The 15007-nt window shown below is 39.1% G+C and overlaps 1 protein-coding gene across 2 annotated transcripts in view; it reads left to right on the forward strand.

Moving 5' to 3' along the window:
* Positions 1 to 4992: 4992 nt before the first annotated feature.
* cep85l (centrosomal protein 85L) overlaps positions 4993 to 15007 on the forward strand; it is a 98087-nt gene continuing 88072 nt past the window's right edge. Inside the window, exons 1-2 of one of the 2 annotated variants that reach the window (XM_077247086.1) lie at positions 4993 to 5042; positions 13558 to 13716. In XM_077247086.1, the coding sequence (XP_077103201.1) occupies positions 5027 to 5042; positions 13558 to 13716 (175 nt within the window). In that variant the 5' untranslated portion in view covers positions 4993 to 5026. Of the gene's footprint in view, positions 5043 to 10517; positions 10886 to 13557; positions 13717 to 15007 lie in introns of those variants that run through there. The other variant, XM_077247085.1, reaches the window with a different exon arrangement.

The following is a 15007-nucleotide window of genomic DNA, read 5'->3' on the forward strand; positions in this document are numbered from 1 at the left end:
CATTACATCATTCCTCTGGCACCTTACACTGTCTTAGAGGATTTTATCTTTTTTTATGCATTTTGGCACAAAATATACAGGTCGAAAAATTAGAATATCGTGCAAAAGTTCATGTATTTCAGTAATTCAAATTAAAAGGTGAAACTAATATATTTAGTATATATAACTATATACATATGCATGATTATACTTTTCAGAGGGCCGACATTTCTGTATTTAAAATCCTTTTTTTTATTGATTTCATGTAATATTCTAATTTACTGACATTTTGAATTGGGGGTTTTCATAAGCTGTAAGCCATAATCATCAAAATTATAACTTTTGCGCAATATTCTAATTTTTCGAGTTTCACCTGTATATCATTTTAGTCTGACCTTTGTAATAGATATGACAGATAGATACAGTTTAAATAGTTACATGCAAGTTTACATACTCCCTACAAATTTGTAATGTTTTTTTTAAAAGGTTTTTTTGTCAATTTATATGTTACCGGTCCTAAACACCCTGAGCGGGACTCATTTACATAGGCGGCTACTCCTCCTTACAAATTTTCAAAAAATGTAAGATTGTAAATTAAAAGATTAGCTAAAAGGCTTTTACTCTTCAGGTAAGAAGACTTGAAGCTTTCAGTTTCCCATCAGGTTATTTATACAGTTTTGAAAGCCTTGAATGAGTTGGCTCACGTCAAAAACACATGTCTGACTGCCCTGCCAGGGACGCTTGTCAAAAAGTACGGGGAAGCTTGTTGAGGCTTTGGCCGCTCTGACGTAGCAGCGAGAAGAGAAGTGTCACAACATTAAATGTAATAAACAGAAAAAACAAGCAATATATTGAAGAAACATTTTATAATGACAGCATTTTTATAACAGTTTTGGTCACATTTGATCGGGGGGAAAAAGAATAATTAGCTATTATTATTTGCATTAGTGCAATTGGTCAAATTAATTGTATTCCCGCTTGAAACGAGCGTTCGTAAATATTTCAAATAAAAGTTGTGCTCTTTCTCAAACGTGTATCACTGGATCATGGAAATTCGCGAAGTTGTTGTGTTTGGTGCTGCTGTATTGTATTTGCGGAGAAGACGTCGGACTCAGAGATTTGGGGTTCATGACACCCTCCAGGACCGTTATCTATATGATAAGAAACCCAGCAACAGTGATGTTTAGCTTCTCCTCCATTTTCTCGGAACTAATGTTTTGGTAGGAACGAAAGTTTACATGGTATGTTTCTCCTGAATCAGCCAGCGTGACGGACGTCTATATTCCGATTGGTTGCTGGCTTTTGCCGCCGCTTGCCGCTGAACCGCGTCATAGCTCATTACCATAAAGTTGAGCTTCTTTCAACTTTCTGATGGCGACGCCGATGGATTTGAAGCTCCTTGCAGCTGAGAGAAGCCAGCTTCCATTGAAAATTAATGACTGGAAGTTCAAGTCGGCGGCGGTGTGAACGTACAGTAAGGGATTGAAAGAAAAGTTATTTTTGATTAAATCTGAGAGCTGGATCACTCCTCCGTACTAGTCCATAGGCTTCTTCAGGGATTGAAACTTGCTGGCCTCGAAAAGTTATTAAAGACATCGTTAAAATAGTCCAAGTGACTACAGTGGCTCAATCTTACGTTCATCAAGCGACGAGAATACATTTTGTGCGCAAAAACAAACAAAAATAACGACTTTATTTCAGCTATTCATTTCCTTCTCTGTGGGCCTCGAGTGAGTTAGCGTAGTGTGATAGCGTAGTGTGATAGCGTAGTGTGATAGCGTAGTGTGATAGCGTAGTGTGATAGCGTAGTGTGATAGCGTAGTGTGATAGCGTAGTGTGATAGTGTAGTGTGATAGCGTAGTGTGATAGTGTAGTGTGATAGCGTAGTGTGTTAGCGTAGTGTGATAGTGTAGTGTGATAGTGTAGTGTGATAGTGTAGTGTGATAGCGTAGTGTGATAGCGTAGTGTGATAGTGTAGTGTGTGATAGCGTAGTGTGTGATAGCGTAGTGTGATAGCGTAGTGTGATAGTGTAGTGTGATAGTGTAGTGTGATAGTGTAGTGTGTTAGCGTAGTGTGATAGCGTAGTGTGATAGCGTAGTGTGATAGCGTAGTGTGATAGCGTAGTGTGATAGTGTAGTGTGTTAGCGTAGTGTGATAGTGTAGTGTGATAGTGTAGTGTGATAGTGTAGTGTGTTAGCGTAGTGTGATAGTGTAGTGTGTTAGCGTAGTGTGATAGCGTAGTGTGATAGTGTAGTGTGTTAGCGTAGTGTGATAGTGTAGTGTGATAGTGTAGTGTGATAGCGTAGTGTGATAGTGTAGTGTGTTAGCGTAGTGTGATAGTGTAGTGTGATAGTGTAGTGTGATAGTGTAGTGTGTTAGCGTAGTGTGATAGCGTAGTGTGATAGCGTAGTGTGATAGCGTAGTGTGATAGCGTAGTGTGATAGCGTAGTGTGATAGCGTAGTGTGATAGCGTAGTGTGATAGCGTAGTGTGATAGTGTAGTGTGATAGCGTAGTGTGATAGCGTAGTGTGATAGCGTAGTGTGATAGTGTAGTGTGATAGTGTAGTGTGATAGTGTAGTGTGTGATAGTGTAGTGTGTGATAGCGTAGTGTGATAGCGTAGTGTGATAGTGTAGTGTGATAGTGTAGTGTGATAGCGTAGTGTGATAGCGTAGTGTGATAGCGTAGTGTGATAGCGTAGTGTGATAGTGTAGTGTGATAGCGTAGTGTGATAGCGTAGTGTGATAGCGTAGTGTGATAGTGTAGTGTGATAGTGTAGTGTGATAGCGTAGTGTGATAGTGTAGTGTGTGATAGTGTAGTGTGTGATAGTGTAGTGTGTGATAGTGTAGTGTGATAGCGTAGTGTGATAGTGTAGTGTGATAGCGTAGTGTGATAGCGTAGTGTGATAGCGTAGTGTGATAGCGTAGTGTGATAGCGTAGTGTGATAGCGTAGTGTGATAGCGTAGTGTGATAGCGTAGTGTGATAGCGTAGTGTGATAGTGTAGTGTGTGATAGTGTAGTGTGATAGCGTAGTGTGATAGCGTAGTGTGATAGCGTAGTGTGATAGCGTAGTGTGATAGCGTAGTGTGATAGCGTAGTGTGATAGCGTAGTGTGATAGCGTAGTGTGATAGCGTAGTGTGATAGTGTAGTGTGTGATAGTGTAGTGTGATAGCGTAGTGTGATAGCGTAGTGTGATAGTGTAGTGTGTGATAGTGTAGTGTGATAGCGTAGTGTGATAGCGTAGTGTGATAGCGTAGTGTGATAGCGTAGTGTGATAGCGTAGTGTGATAGCGTAGTGTGATAGCGTAGTGTGATAGCGTAGTGTGATAGCGTAGTGTGATAGCGTAGTGTGATAGTGTAGTGTGATAGCGTAGTGTGATAGCGTAGAGCTACGTCACACGGAGGCTCACTATTGGCCGACGCTGGTCATGTGTGTGATGCGTGTGACGTACAACACAGAAGCGCTGCGCTGTTACACTAGTGAACTCACTCGAGGCTCACAGAGAAGGAAATCAATAGTTGAAATAAAGTCGTTATTTTTGTTTGTTTTTGCGCACAAAAAGTATTCTCGTCGCTTGATAAACGTAAGATTGAGCCACTGTAGTCACTTGGACTATTTTAACGATATCTTTAATAACTTTTCGGGGAACAAGTGTCAATCCCGTAGAAGCCTATGGAGGAGTGATCCAGCTCTCAGATTTAATCAAAAATATCTTAATTCGTGTTCTGAAGATGAACGAAGGTCTTACGGGGTTGAACAACACGAGGGAGAGTAAATACTGACAGAGTTTACATTTTTGGGTTGAACTATTATTTAAGTAAACATCTGAACACCTTTCTTTAAACCATATTCTGTTCCATTCAGCAGAGAGTTTTATTTGGCAGTCTCCGGCATTTTACTTTTAGGCCCGGGCTGAACACTCTTCTTTTATGGCAAGTCATTTATGCTGCAAGTCATTTGGTACAGGTAATCCTATGCCTCAAGGCATAGGTCACATGATCACATGAACGGGACAGAACTAAACGTGTTGCTCTGACAGTTGGGGTGTAGCTGGATTGCATAAACCCAGAGGTGTAATATGAATGTTGTTTGTGCTGCTCTTCACCTGGAGGGGAAAAAACATCAATCACTACTGGGAATGGCAGGATTATGAGAGTTATGGAGCAAGCTCTGAAAAAGCTAGTTTGTACTATTTTTCTGATAAATAGTATGTTTTCTACATGACTGGCATGCATGTGACGCATTACATGTGTGTAAAGTTGGGCAACACATCCTCTACGGTCAGCCACCGTCAGTTTGCTGGAAAGAAAATCGCTGATCAAGAAACAGTGACTCACACATGTTAGAAAGTTTGTGAAATGTGCAACATCCTTCTGGGTGTTTCAACAACGTTAAAGGAAATATTCACAAATGAAAGTTCTGTTATTAGTTACTCATGTTGTTCCAAACCTGTATGCAGTTCTTTCCCCCCGAACTTTCAAAGGCGAGGGACTGTCAAGCTCATAAAATTAGTCCATAAAAACCTTTTAGAGCTTGTCATGTGTAGTCACTATGAACTGCTGTTGGTTGCCAAGACCTGAGTGGCGATTCAAGCGAATCGAAGTCTGCTGTTGTTCCACAAACACTTCATAAAGGTCCCTCTGACCTAGACTGGTATTGATCTTTGACTATGGTTTCTAGCATGACTGTTGAGACCGGACGTCTCCTGCTGTGATGTGTTTCACTAGAGTCCCACTGCTGTGTCTCTGGAAAGCTACAAAGTCAGAAGTCCTGACCTTTGCAGTTCAAACAGGAGCTAATGGGCATCCAACAAAGACTCAATGTGTTTTTTTTTTTTACCACAATTCGTGTGTGGAAGCATCAAAACCCAAGATCCAAATAATTGTGAATTTTAGTGACACTTGAAAGCAATTCCTTTTGTCACACCTATTCAAATGTGTCTGTGATGTTTCGCACGTTCTCATTGGCTGTGGCTCTACACGAGGTAACGTATGCTTAGCAAACACAACTTCCTCCCGCTACTTCTGCATAATGTGCATTTCCCATGTCGACCAACAACTGTAAGTTTTGCATTTGTACAACTATATTTTTCTTTTTATCGGAACTGCTTGTAATTTTCTGCTTTCCAGGCCGAGTAATATGGGGCATTGCTATTTATGTCGACTCTTGGACTGATTTAAATTTGAAAATGAGGCTTTGAGACTCTTAGTAATGAATGCTGTTGACCTTTCATGCTTTGCTTTTGGAGATAAAAATCATGTCATAATAATGAGAATGCAAGAATCATGTTATACTGAATGTGAGGTATCCTTATTTTACATTCAATTATGGTTCATTTGTGTATTGTTAAGAAGCAAAGTCTTTTGTTAACAGCGTCAGTGTATTTTAAGCAGGAAGTCAAGCTTATATATTTTAAGTATAATATATTTCATATGAAACATTGGCTAGTCCTACTTTGGCTTGGCTGCAGGCTGGTACTGTTATTATGGATAGTATATGCATGTGCAGGTCCCTGTGTTCAAATGCAGCCACTGGTTTCCTGGCAGCGACACAGGAAGTGGGGGTTGGGTGCAGTCTGCACTAGTTCGATAACATGCACAAAAACACTGATTCTTGATGCCCTGGTTTGTACGTCCCACACGCTCCAAACCTCAGGGAATTAGGCTATTCATGTGGTGGTTCTTTCCCAAACCAGCCGAACTTACAGGAGTGAAGTTGTGAACATTGGTGGCATGGTGTACATTTACATTTATTCATTTAGCTGACGCTTTTATCCAAAGCGACTTACAATTGCTATATATGTCAGAGGTCGCACGCCTCTGGAGCAACTAGGGGTTAAGTGTCTTGCTCAGGGACACATTGGTGTCTCACAGTGGATTCGAACCCGGGTCTCTCACACCAAAGGCATGCGTCTTATCCACTGCGCCATCACCACCCCACAGTACAGGTCTCTCAGTCCTCTGAGAGGAAATGTGTTGTTTGGGTCGTTCATTCATCTCCAAGAGGGTCAGAGACCTTTTTTCTCTAAAAACACGATCGCTGGTTAGATAAATGAGGCTGGTGTTTATGGAAAATATAGTAGACGTTTTATCTCACTCTGTGCCAGTGTTGATTTTAATCGGTGCCAAATGAATCTGTAATATTGTTTTGTTTCACATGCAGTATATTTTCCACAAATGCTTCTAAAATGTACCGCTTATCTACAAAATAATAATAAAAACACATTTTTTGGCTATTTCTGAATAAATGTAAGTTGTGCATTCCCTTGCAAAAGTCACTGTTGTGAGTGATCGCTAGGGTGTTGCTATGTGTTGTATTGTAATGCATTAAAATATTGCTTAACTCCCTAATAAAGTAACTAATCTCGTAGAAAGTAACTTTTTTGTGGAAAGTAATCCGTTTGCATTAGGCTACTTTTATATGTGGGCTGGCCTTGCTTGCTTGTTTTTTGATCCACACACAAAAGTTGAAGAAAGTTCAACACTATGGGCAAATTTCTTTGCACCCTTGAAGGGCACTTCAGGAAGGGGTTTCTTCCATTTGTTGGGCTGTTCCAAACTAAAGGGAACAAATGGACCCCTTCATTAAGGGCCCTTCCATAAAAGTCTAGAACTACAATAAGCAATATGTTCACACAACGCCTCTGCACTTACTCACGATTTCTATCAACATGAGGACAGGAGAGCTTATTTGGAAAAGTGAGACTGAGATATTTTATTGTAAATTCAAAAGTCATACATTACTTTACTAGATACTTGAAAAAGGTAATCTGATTACTCACGTTACTTGTAATGCGTTACCCACAACACTGGTTCCGAGTATGCTGATGTGTTGCTATGTGGTTGCCAGGATGTTCTGGTTGGTTGCATTCTGGTTACGTAAAGATCTTGATTTTTCTAATGCTGCTAGGGCATTTATATGTGTTTGCTAAGTTCTTCTAAAGCCCTTTTCACACAGCGCGTTGATCCCGGGAAATTGCCAGAACACCTTCTGTGTGAACGCAAACACGACCCGGGATCGATGCCGGGTTGGGGACCTAAGTGAGTAACATTGCCGAGTTTAGTCCCGGAACGCGCTCTGTGTGAAACTAAAGCCGTAATCAATGCCGTGTCATAATGATGACGCTGAAGCCGGGATCGTTCGCCAGCGTGAAACGGTACGAAAATGCAAAAACGTGGAAATCGCAGCTCATAAGCAAACTATAGACGCTGCTGATGTCACATCGATGTCACGGCTCTTTACGGGCTTTTCATTTTACGGGTGTGTGAATTAACGCACTCTCTGATTCCGGAAAATCACTGGCAGTGTGAATGAACCAAAGTCAAATGAACCTGGGTCAAATCCCAGGTCACTTTATGCGTGTATTTTCCGGAATCTCTGTGTGAAAGGTGTTTGAGTAATGGCCAAGGTTAAAAGAGCTCACAATGCAAGTGTTTTCTTGGCGTTGATATGCGGATGCTAAGGTGTTATGCGTGGTTGTACACTGGTTGCATAATGATCCCACAATTCTAGGTTTTTCTAGGTGGTTGTCAGGGTGTTGATAGGTGGTTGCTAAAGTGTTCTATGGTGTGTTAGTGTGTTGTTGTGTGGTTGCCAGGTTACTAACTGGCCAAAGTAAAAAGAGCCCACCCTCAAATCTCGATGATATTTGGTCTCTAGAATACTCAGGTCGTGCCTTTACTTCAAGTATTTTTTCTCCTTTTTTATTATCCACCGGGGAAAAATCATGAGTTAGATCACTTGGGTAAGTAATAGCACATCTCTTCTCAATACTTTTCACTGTCATTCATGCGCTGAAGTCTGAGCATGAGCATTTATCCGTTAGCAGAGATATGTTCAGTGCATGTTGGGAGTTTAACAGACCTCAGCTGTTCACAGTGGAGTGTGAGCGCTCTTTGTGTTGTGAAGTGTATGCTCTGTGTGTGTGGAGTGTGTGGGCCAGAACTGTGGCTCAGAGCTTCAGTTGTTTTGGAGACAGGCCTCCGTGTCATCCAGTACCACGGCTCTGTATAGTCTGCAGGAATGTCTGCTCGGTGTCTTTGTTCACTTCCTCAATGCGGTTTCCATGTAGCCGACACAGGTGGCGGTCTAGCAAGACTTAACGTGTAGCAGAGGCTTTTCTTTTTTACTTTCTTTCTTTGGAGGAATACTACTGGTTGTTGTTTTCCATACAGACGCAATGAATGAGGGCTTAAGCTTTCAAGCTTCAAAAAACTGAGTTGAGTTGAGTTGAGTTGAGTTGAGTTGAGTTGAGTTGAGTTGGGTTGAGTTGAGTTGAGTTGAGTTGAGTTGAGTTGAATGGAGTGGAGTGGAGTGGAGTTGAGTTGAGTTGAGTTGAGTTGAGTTGAGTTGAGTTGAGTTGAGTTGAGTTGAGTTGAGTTGAGTTGAGTTGAGTTGAGTTGAGTTGAGTTGAGTTGAGTTGAGTTGAGTTGAGTTGAGTTGAGTTGAGTTGAGTTGAGTTGAGTTGGCCTTTTTCAATGAATTGGTTGATTCAGTTCACAAAGCTAGTCTGAATGATTTGTTCATCTATCAGAACGATTTGGTTATGACATGAAGATTTATTAGAATTTGACTTTTCAATCACAAAGTTTATTTTATTTTATTTATTTTAATGTCTGGGGTTAGTAAAGAGAGTCATAAAGGGGTAAATAAATACATTGTCTTTTTGAGGTGAACTATGCCTTTGAGAAACATTACATACATTTTAAATGAAGTGCAGGTCCAGCTCTTTTGTGTCCTGCAGAACTCTTTGTCAAATTAGCGACATGGAAGTGCATAATAAATCTGATGAATAGACCCTGAGAACAGGAGATTATGCAACTATTGTGCTTGTTTGGACTAAGCTTTCTGAAATTAATTTGAGCTTTATCGTTTTAACTACCGTTTAATATATTATCACAGGCTTATTATATTAGTTAATAGTGAGTGAGTGAGTGCCTGATACAATAAAAATGTATAAAACAATGATTTGCACCTTTAAAAGAAATAATATTTATATTTTTTTGTCAGTCAAGCTATAATTTGTTAGTGTTGTATTTGAAACCTGTTAAAATTGTTAGTCTTCTTGTCAGAATGGGGTAATTGCTGTTGAATGCATGTTCTTAACCGTGCGATTATGGGCAATTGAACCAGCATAACACAGTTATTATACAGTGTTGTTTCCTCTCGCCTCATGTTTTCTATCTGTTGATACTAGACCCAATCAGGCAGACGACTGGCGTCCCTGTCTGGTGTGTGCAGTTTGATATGTTGGAAAGAAATGTTATGCGTAGAAAAGGTAATTTCTCTCAAATTCTAGTTATTGCATGTAAATATACATTGCAGGAATCGTACTGATAATGTTATGCCATGTGTTATGCGATTCGGATGTTGTGCAAAATGAGGGTAGCATCAGTCCGTATGTTTGTACATTTGTTTATTGTGCAAGAGACTCCTGTAAACTGAAGTTGTCAGTGTAATGAGACAGCAGGGCAAATAGACCTGACAGCAGAGGAATGTTAAGAAAGGAATGCCCCATTTGGGCAGCTTGCACAATTACCCTCGTCTGTCGAACAGGTGTGGAGTGGAAACAGCCTCAAACACCCTTAAATATAAATAGTGCTGTTTCCCTGTGAAAGAATGTGCAATCTAAATAAGGGTGAGTGTATTTGTTGATTCAAACAACAATTCATTTGATACACTCAAGAAAGACCTGCCTAACAAAACACCAGTATACAAGCAGCACTTTACTATATTAAAAAAATACTTAATACTTAAGAGATCTGTTTTAATCAAGAGTATTCATATATGAAAATGGACTTTTGAAATAACATTACATTTATATCATCCCCATTCACACTAGGGGAGAGCGTCTCTCTGTTAACTCCAGTATATTTCTTTTTAATTCAGTTTAACACAGGCACATACCTAAAGTCTTAAAAAACTGCCTTTAAAAGCGTTTTGTAGAATTTTAAGTAAAATTTAAACAGTAATTGAAACAATTCAGGAAACTGCAACAAAAGGCAAACAAAAAATTAAAAATTTTGGCTAACACATAGTATTTTATAAATTAAAATATTTATTATATAGCATTTTAAAACACATGTGACTAATATCCCTGTGGAGAAAGAGAGTTTTTGTGGTAAAATTCTATTTAATAATAAATAAATTGTAACTTTTTTATATTAAAAATGTGAAAGATGCTTTAAAAAAAATCTTCTAAGAAGCACATGCCACAAATAATTTTTGTGATACAAATGCTTTTCCTTTTGCTTTTATTTATTTCAAAATATTGCTTTTATTTTCAACTGTAGTTTTTTTTCCCCTAGAATGTCCATTTAGTGTAAAATAAAAGAAAAATATTTCATAGCCCATTCAATAAAAAATGTTTTTGAAAAAATGCTGTGTCGTGTTGATAAAATAGCAATTAAATAATTTTCAGACTTATTTCAGAGACATTCGTGCGGGTTTAGGGTTAAGACCTGTGTGTGACAACTAGCCCCGGGCTGTTTCTACACTATGTGTTCGGTGGGAGGAGCCAGTGTCGCTGGAACTGTGATTGCGTGCGTTTGTGCGCGCGCGTCTCTGGAGGAGCCGCAGCCAGTGAGATCACATCCTCGCGATGCAGCTGCCAGCGAGTCAGAGAGAGAATGCTAGTTTATAACTGAACTATAAATACGCATAGCCTTTCAGAACTATTGTAGCGACATACAGACGCGTTGATTTTAGATTATAAACGCATCCAGGTTCTTCCAGTCATTCGGGACTATGGAATGCGGTTTCACTTAAATACCTCCTCCCTCCCTCCTGTTCTTGGTGGGCTCGTGCATTTTGTCTCGGCTCGTTGTTGGATCTATCGTTGTGAAACCGAACGCAATGTGGGCCAGAAACGATTTTGAGGACGGATTCGACACTTATAAGATAGGTAAGAGCCTACCGCTTGTGTAATGACACTGTAAGCCAGATATTATGTTCATAAGAACAGCCATGTTTGATCTTCACACTGGCGCGTGTAACGGCTCGTGTATTGTTGTTCCGCGCGCTCGGGCTGTGATAGAGATATACGTGATGTTCCGTTATGTGATGTTGACCATCACTCGTGTCACCTTCAGCCGGGCTTTGTTTGGGTCAAGGGACAGATATGGACACAGGGGGTCTGTGTGTCCTAATTTTTGAGCTTGTGTGTATATATAAATGCTATTTATATGGTAACACGTTAGTTTAGGGTCTCACTATTAACTAGTTGCGTATTAGCATGCATATTACTAGGATGTTGGCTGTTTATTAGTACTTATAAAGCACATATTAATGCCTTATTCTGCATTACCATATTCTACATCCCTTTAATCCTTTAATTCTATACCCAATACCTAATCTAAACAACTTCCTTACTAGTAAGCAGTAATTATGAGTTTATTTTAGGCGAAAGTCATAGTTAATAGTTAGTTAATATGTTGTGAAGAAGACATGTTTTTTCCTTAAAATAAAAATAATTTATATACAACACTATCTAATCATTTATTTTGTTGTTATTCTAAAGTTATAGTTTTATGCGTGTAGCTACTATTAATGTTAGATATAAATAAAACAGATTTTAATTTTTTACTGTTAGAACTGTCAATGTTATGTCAAATTTATTGCATTCATTTATTTTATAAAAAATTTCCAGTCAAATATTGAAATTGCTTACATGTGTCTTATGCGAATTTCTCAGTGGTGAAAGTAAAATACACATTTAGTGTTAAGCTGTTTAGTAGTTTAGTGCTTTTACACTTTGTGTGTTTAAATATTGAACAGTGATGCAACAGATTCTAACTAGTCTATCTGTGAGTAATAGTATACGTAATAATTCATATCACATTGCGTAACTGTTGGTGGTCTTGAAGAACGGCTGGTGTCCCGTCAACAAGCCCAATGTTTACCCGGGATATTTACTCATCTGATACTCTGTCACGATGGATAATGTGGATCACTTTCATATGAACTGGTATGAACTTGAGATATTTCCACCCAGGAATTATGGAGATCTATTTTTGTTTCTGGTTATTCCAGCTGGGTCTTGGCCTCCTGTTGGTCTTGAACTCTTTAGGTTTAAGATTCATATAAAGAAGTATTTTTCTGTCTTGGCTGCTATATCAGCTCCAAGTTTGTGACTTTTCTAAGATGTATGGCACAATAAAACTGCATGTGTCAGGAGTTGTAGATTTTGCTGATAGTATGCCATATACCTGTAATGAAATAGATGGTGTTGTTTTTTCTTTACAGTTTTAATAATATAGTAATCTACTCCATAATATTTTTTCATCAAAACTTCAGTCATTTTTGTTCTCTTTGGAAGCAAATCAACATATTCAGAGATGTTGGCAAAAGATTTCATATTCCATTTTTTCCTGGCAGGCGTTCCGGAGGACAGCCTAAATGGTGGTGTGTAAACGGATTAGACGTCAGGATAGATTAGCGTAGCAGATATTTGGGACAAGCGCTCTAGTGCAAGACTGGTTCACTGAACTTCACCTTGTTTTAGTGGTTTAGTACTTCTGGCCCAGATAAAAACTGTTCAAAAGTTTGGGGTCGGTACGATTTTTTTAGAAGTATTTTATGCTCACCATCGCTGCATTTATTTGGGTAAAAAAAGCGGGAAAACTCTAATATTATGAAATATTATTAAAATGTAAAAGAACTGTTTTCTATATGAATGTATTTTTTGCTTTAAGGATTCAAGTGTGCGGACAGTTTATTTATTTTTTGAGTTTTCTAGTCTTGCCTGTCTGGCACCTTGTTCATCGTTCCTCTTTTTCGGTTTTTGGTTTCGGCCAAGAATTTTCATTTCGGCGCATCTCTAACGTAAACAATTGAGAAAGAAAACGGATGCGTATCATCATATTGGATCTGTGCATTAGCCTAGCTCTTCAAGTAAAGCAGCCTAGCCTACCCGCTGCTGAAGAACAAAATGCAGAGAGAAAATCACTTTTGTAGCTTTAGCAAAGATTAATTAGGCTATATTTAATTTATACAGTGAAGATTATGCAGTGTTATTTTGCATTTGATTATTCAATTTTTAGACTTAGCTGAAAAATATAGGCTAAAGCACTGTTTATTTAATTTGTATCTTTTGCCCTATTGTATTTATGATGTAATTTGTTTATTCTATGCAGATTGTCTCTCCCCTACAGGCTACAAAATCACCCCAATCATTCTAGAATAATTCATTCTTTCCGAATAGAGCTATTCATTTGGTGAAACTGTTTTCATATTGCAATATATATCGCAGGAAAACAAAAGATGGCAATGTCAGTTTTTTCCAATATTGTGAAGCCCTACTCCTAACCCTATCCATGATCACATTTACAATGAGCTGGGTTAGTTCACATAACCCAGCTCATTTTCACTGAGGTCATGGTGTTTGTAATGGCGATCTGGGAATTAGCCTACACTTCCTTGTCGTTATTGAATGCTCACTTGATTTAACTAAAGGTCTTTCATTGTAAATAGACAGTTAAATGGTGGAACAGTTTGATATCATGTGTTTGTTGGACATGACATCCCTCTGTTTGTCTCCTCCTCTTCCATGGTAACCCTGTTGTGTTTGTCTCCTAGGTTCGAGCACGTCCTCTCCTGGATGGGTCCCAGGCTGCGACTCAGCATGGCAAGCTTCCTCTTCCGCCACTGGCATTAGCAGCCGCGGGCGACGTCACAGCGCTGCCTCGGACAGTGGCGATACCGGCATTGGAACCTCGTGTTCTGACAGCGTAGAAGGTACGAAATATATATGGTGCAGCTTACCTTCGAACAAACCATGGGTGGCTTGGTTGACTAGCCTAAGGCCCCATCCACACTTCTGCGTTTTAGTTTAGAAACGGAGAATTAAAACGAATACGATCTCCGTCCACACCAGCGTTTTAGCTGCGTATTAGAATTGATCTCAGTCCACATTAAAACGACTGAAAACGCGGATCACGTGACCATTCACCTACACTGGGCATGCGCCTGCCGGTGTAAACAGGAATCAGATCGACTATTCCTCAGATTTCGCTGAGGTTGATAAGTGCCGATCTGGACATTCGAAAGTTTTCGCACCATTCCTCAGGATGTAAATTCTGTCAGTAATTACTCTCCCTCATGTTGTTCAACCCCGTAGGACCTTCGTGTAAGACGGAACACGAATTGAGATATTTGTGATAAAATCTGAGAGCTGGATCACTCCTCCATAGGCTTCTAAGGGATTGACACTTGTTCCCCGAAAAGTTATTAAAGACATCGTTAAAATAGTCCAAGTGACTACAGTGGCTCAATCTTAAGTTTATCAAGCGACGAGAATACTTTTTGTGCGCAAAAACAAACAAAAATAATGACTTTATTTCAACTATTTATTTCCTTCTCTGTGGACCTCGAGTCAGTTAGCGTAGTGTGTTAGCGTAGTGTGTTAGCGTAGTGTGATAGCGTAGTGTGATAGCGTAGTGTGATAGCGTAGTGTGATAGCGTAGTGTGATAGCGTAGTGTGATAGCGTAGTAGTGTGATAGCGTAGTGTGATAGCGTAGTGTGATAGCGTAGTAGTGTGATAGCGTAGTGTGATAGCGTAGTGTGATTAGGGTTGTAACGGTATGAGATTTTCACGGTATGATAATAGTCTCAGAAAATATCACGGTTTCACGGTTTACGGTATTAAACAATGATTATTATTATCAGCTGCAATGAACCTTAAATTAATGAAAACTGATAGGGTTTTTTGGTTGAACATATGGTTTATTAAAACAAACTTTTTTAATCTACCTTTTGAAAAAATAAGAAAGAAAAAATAAAGCTGCAGGTCTCCCATTTGAACAAACATGTTTGATCAATTGAATTAATAAAATTCTTAATTTATTAATTATTATTTAAGATAATTTTTATTTTGACAGGTTGTACTAAACTCCTATGAGTTTCAGTCAGAGTGTATTTGACAATGATTATTTTCAACAAAATTATGAAATGCTCATTTAGTTCTCTCAGAGCAGCTCTGGATATGTTCATGTGTTCACGTCCTTATATAGTGAGTGAGACGGCAGA

Source organism: Siphateles boraxobius, unplaced genomic scaffold (assembly GCF_051911475.1).
Source record: "Siphateles boraxobius isolate OS27281-9 unplaced genomic scaffold, OSU_SipBor_1 105, whole genome shotgun sequence".
NCBI lineage: Eukaryota > Metazoa > Chordata > Actinopteri > Cypriniformes > Leuciscidae > Siphateles > Siphateles boraxobius.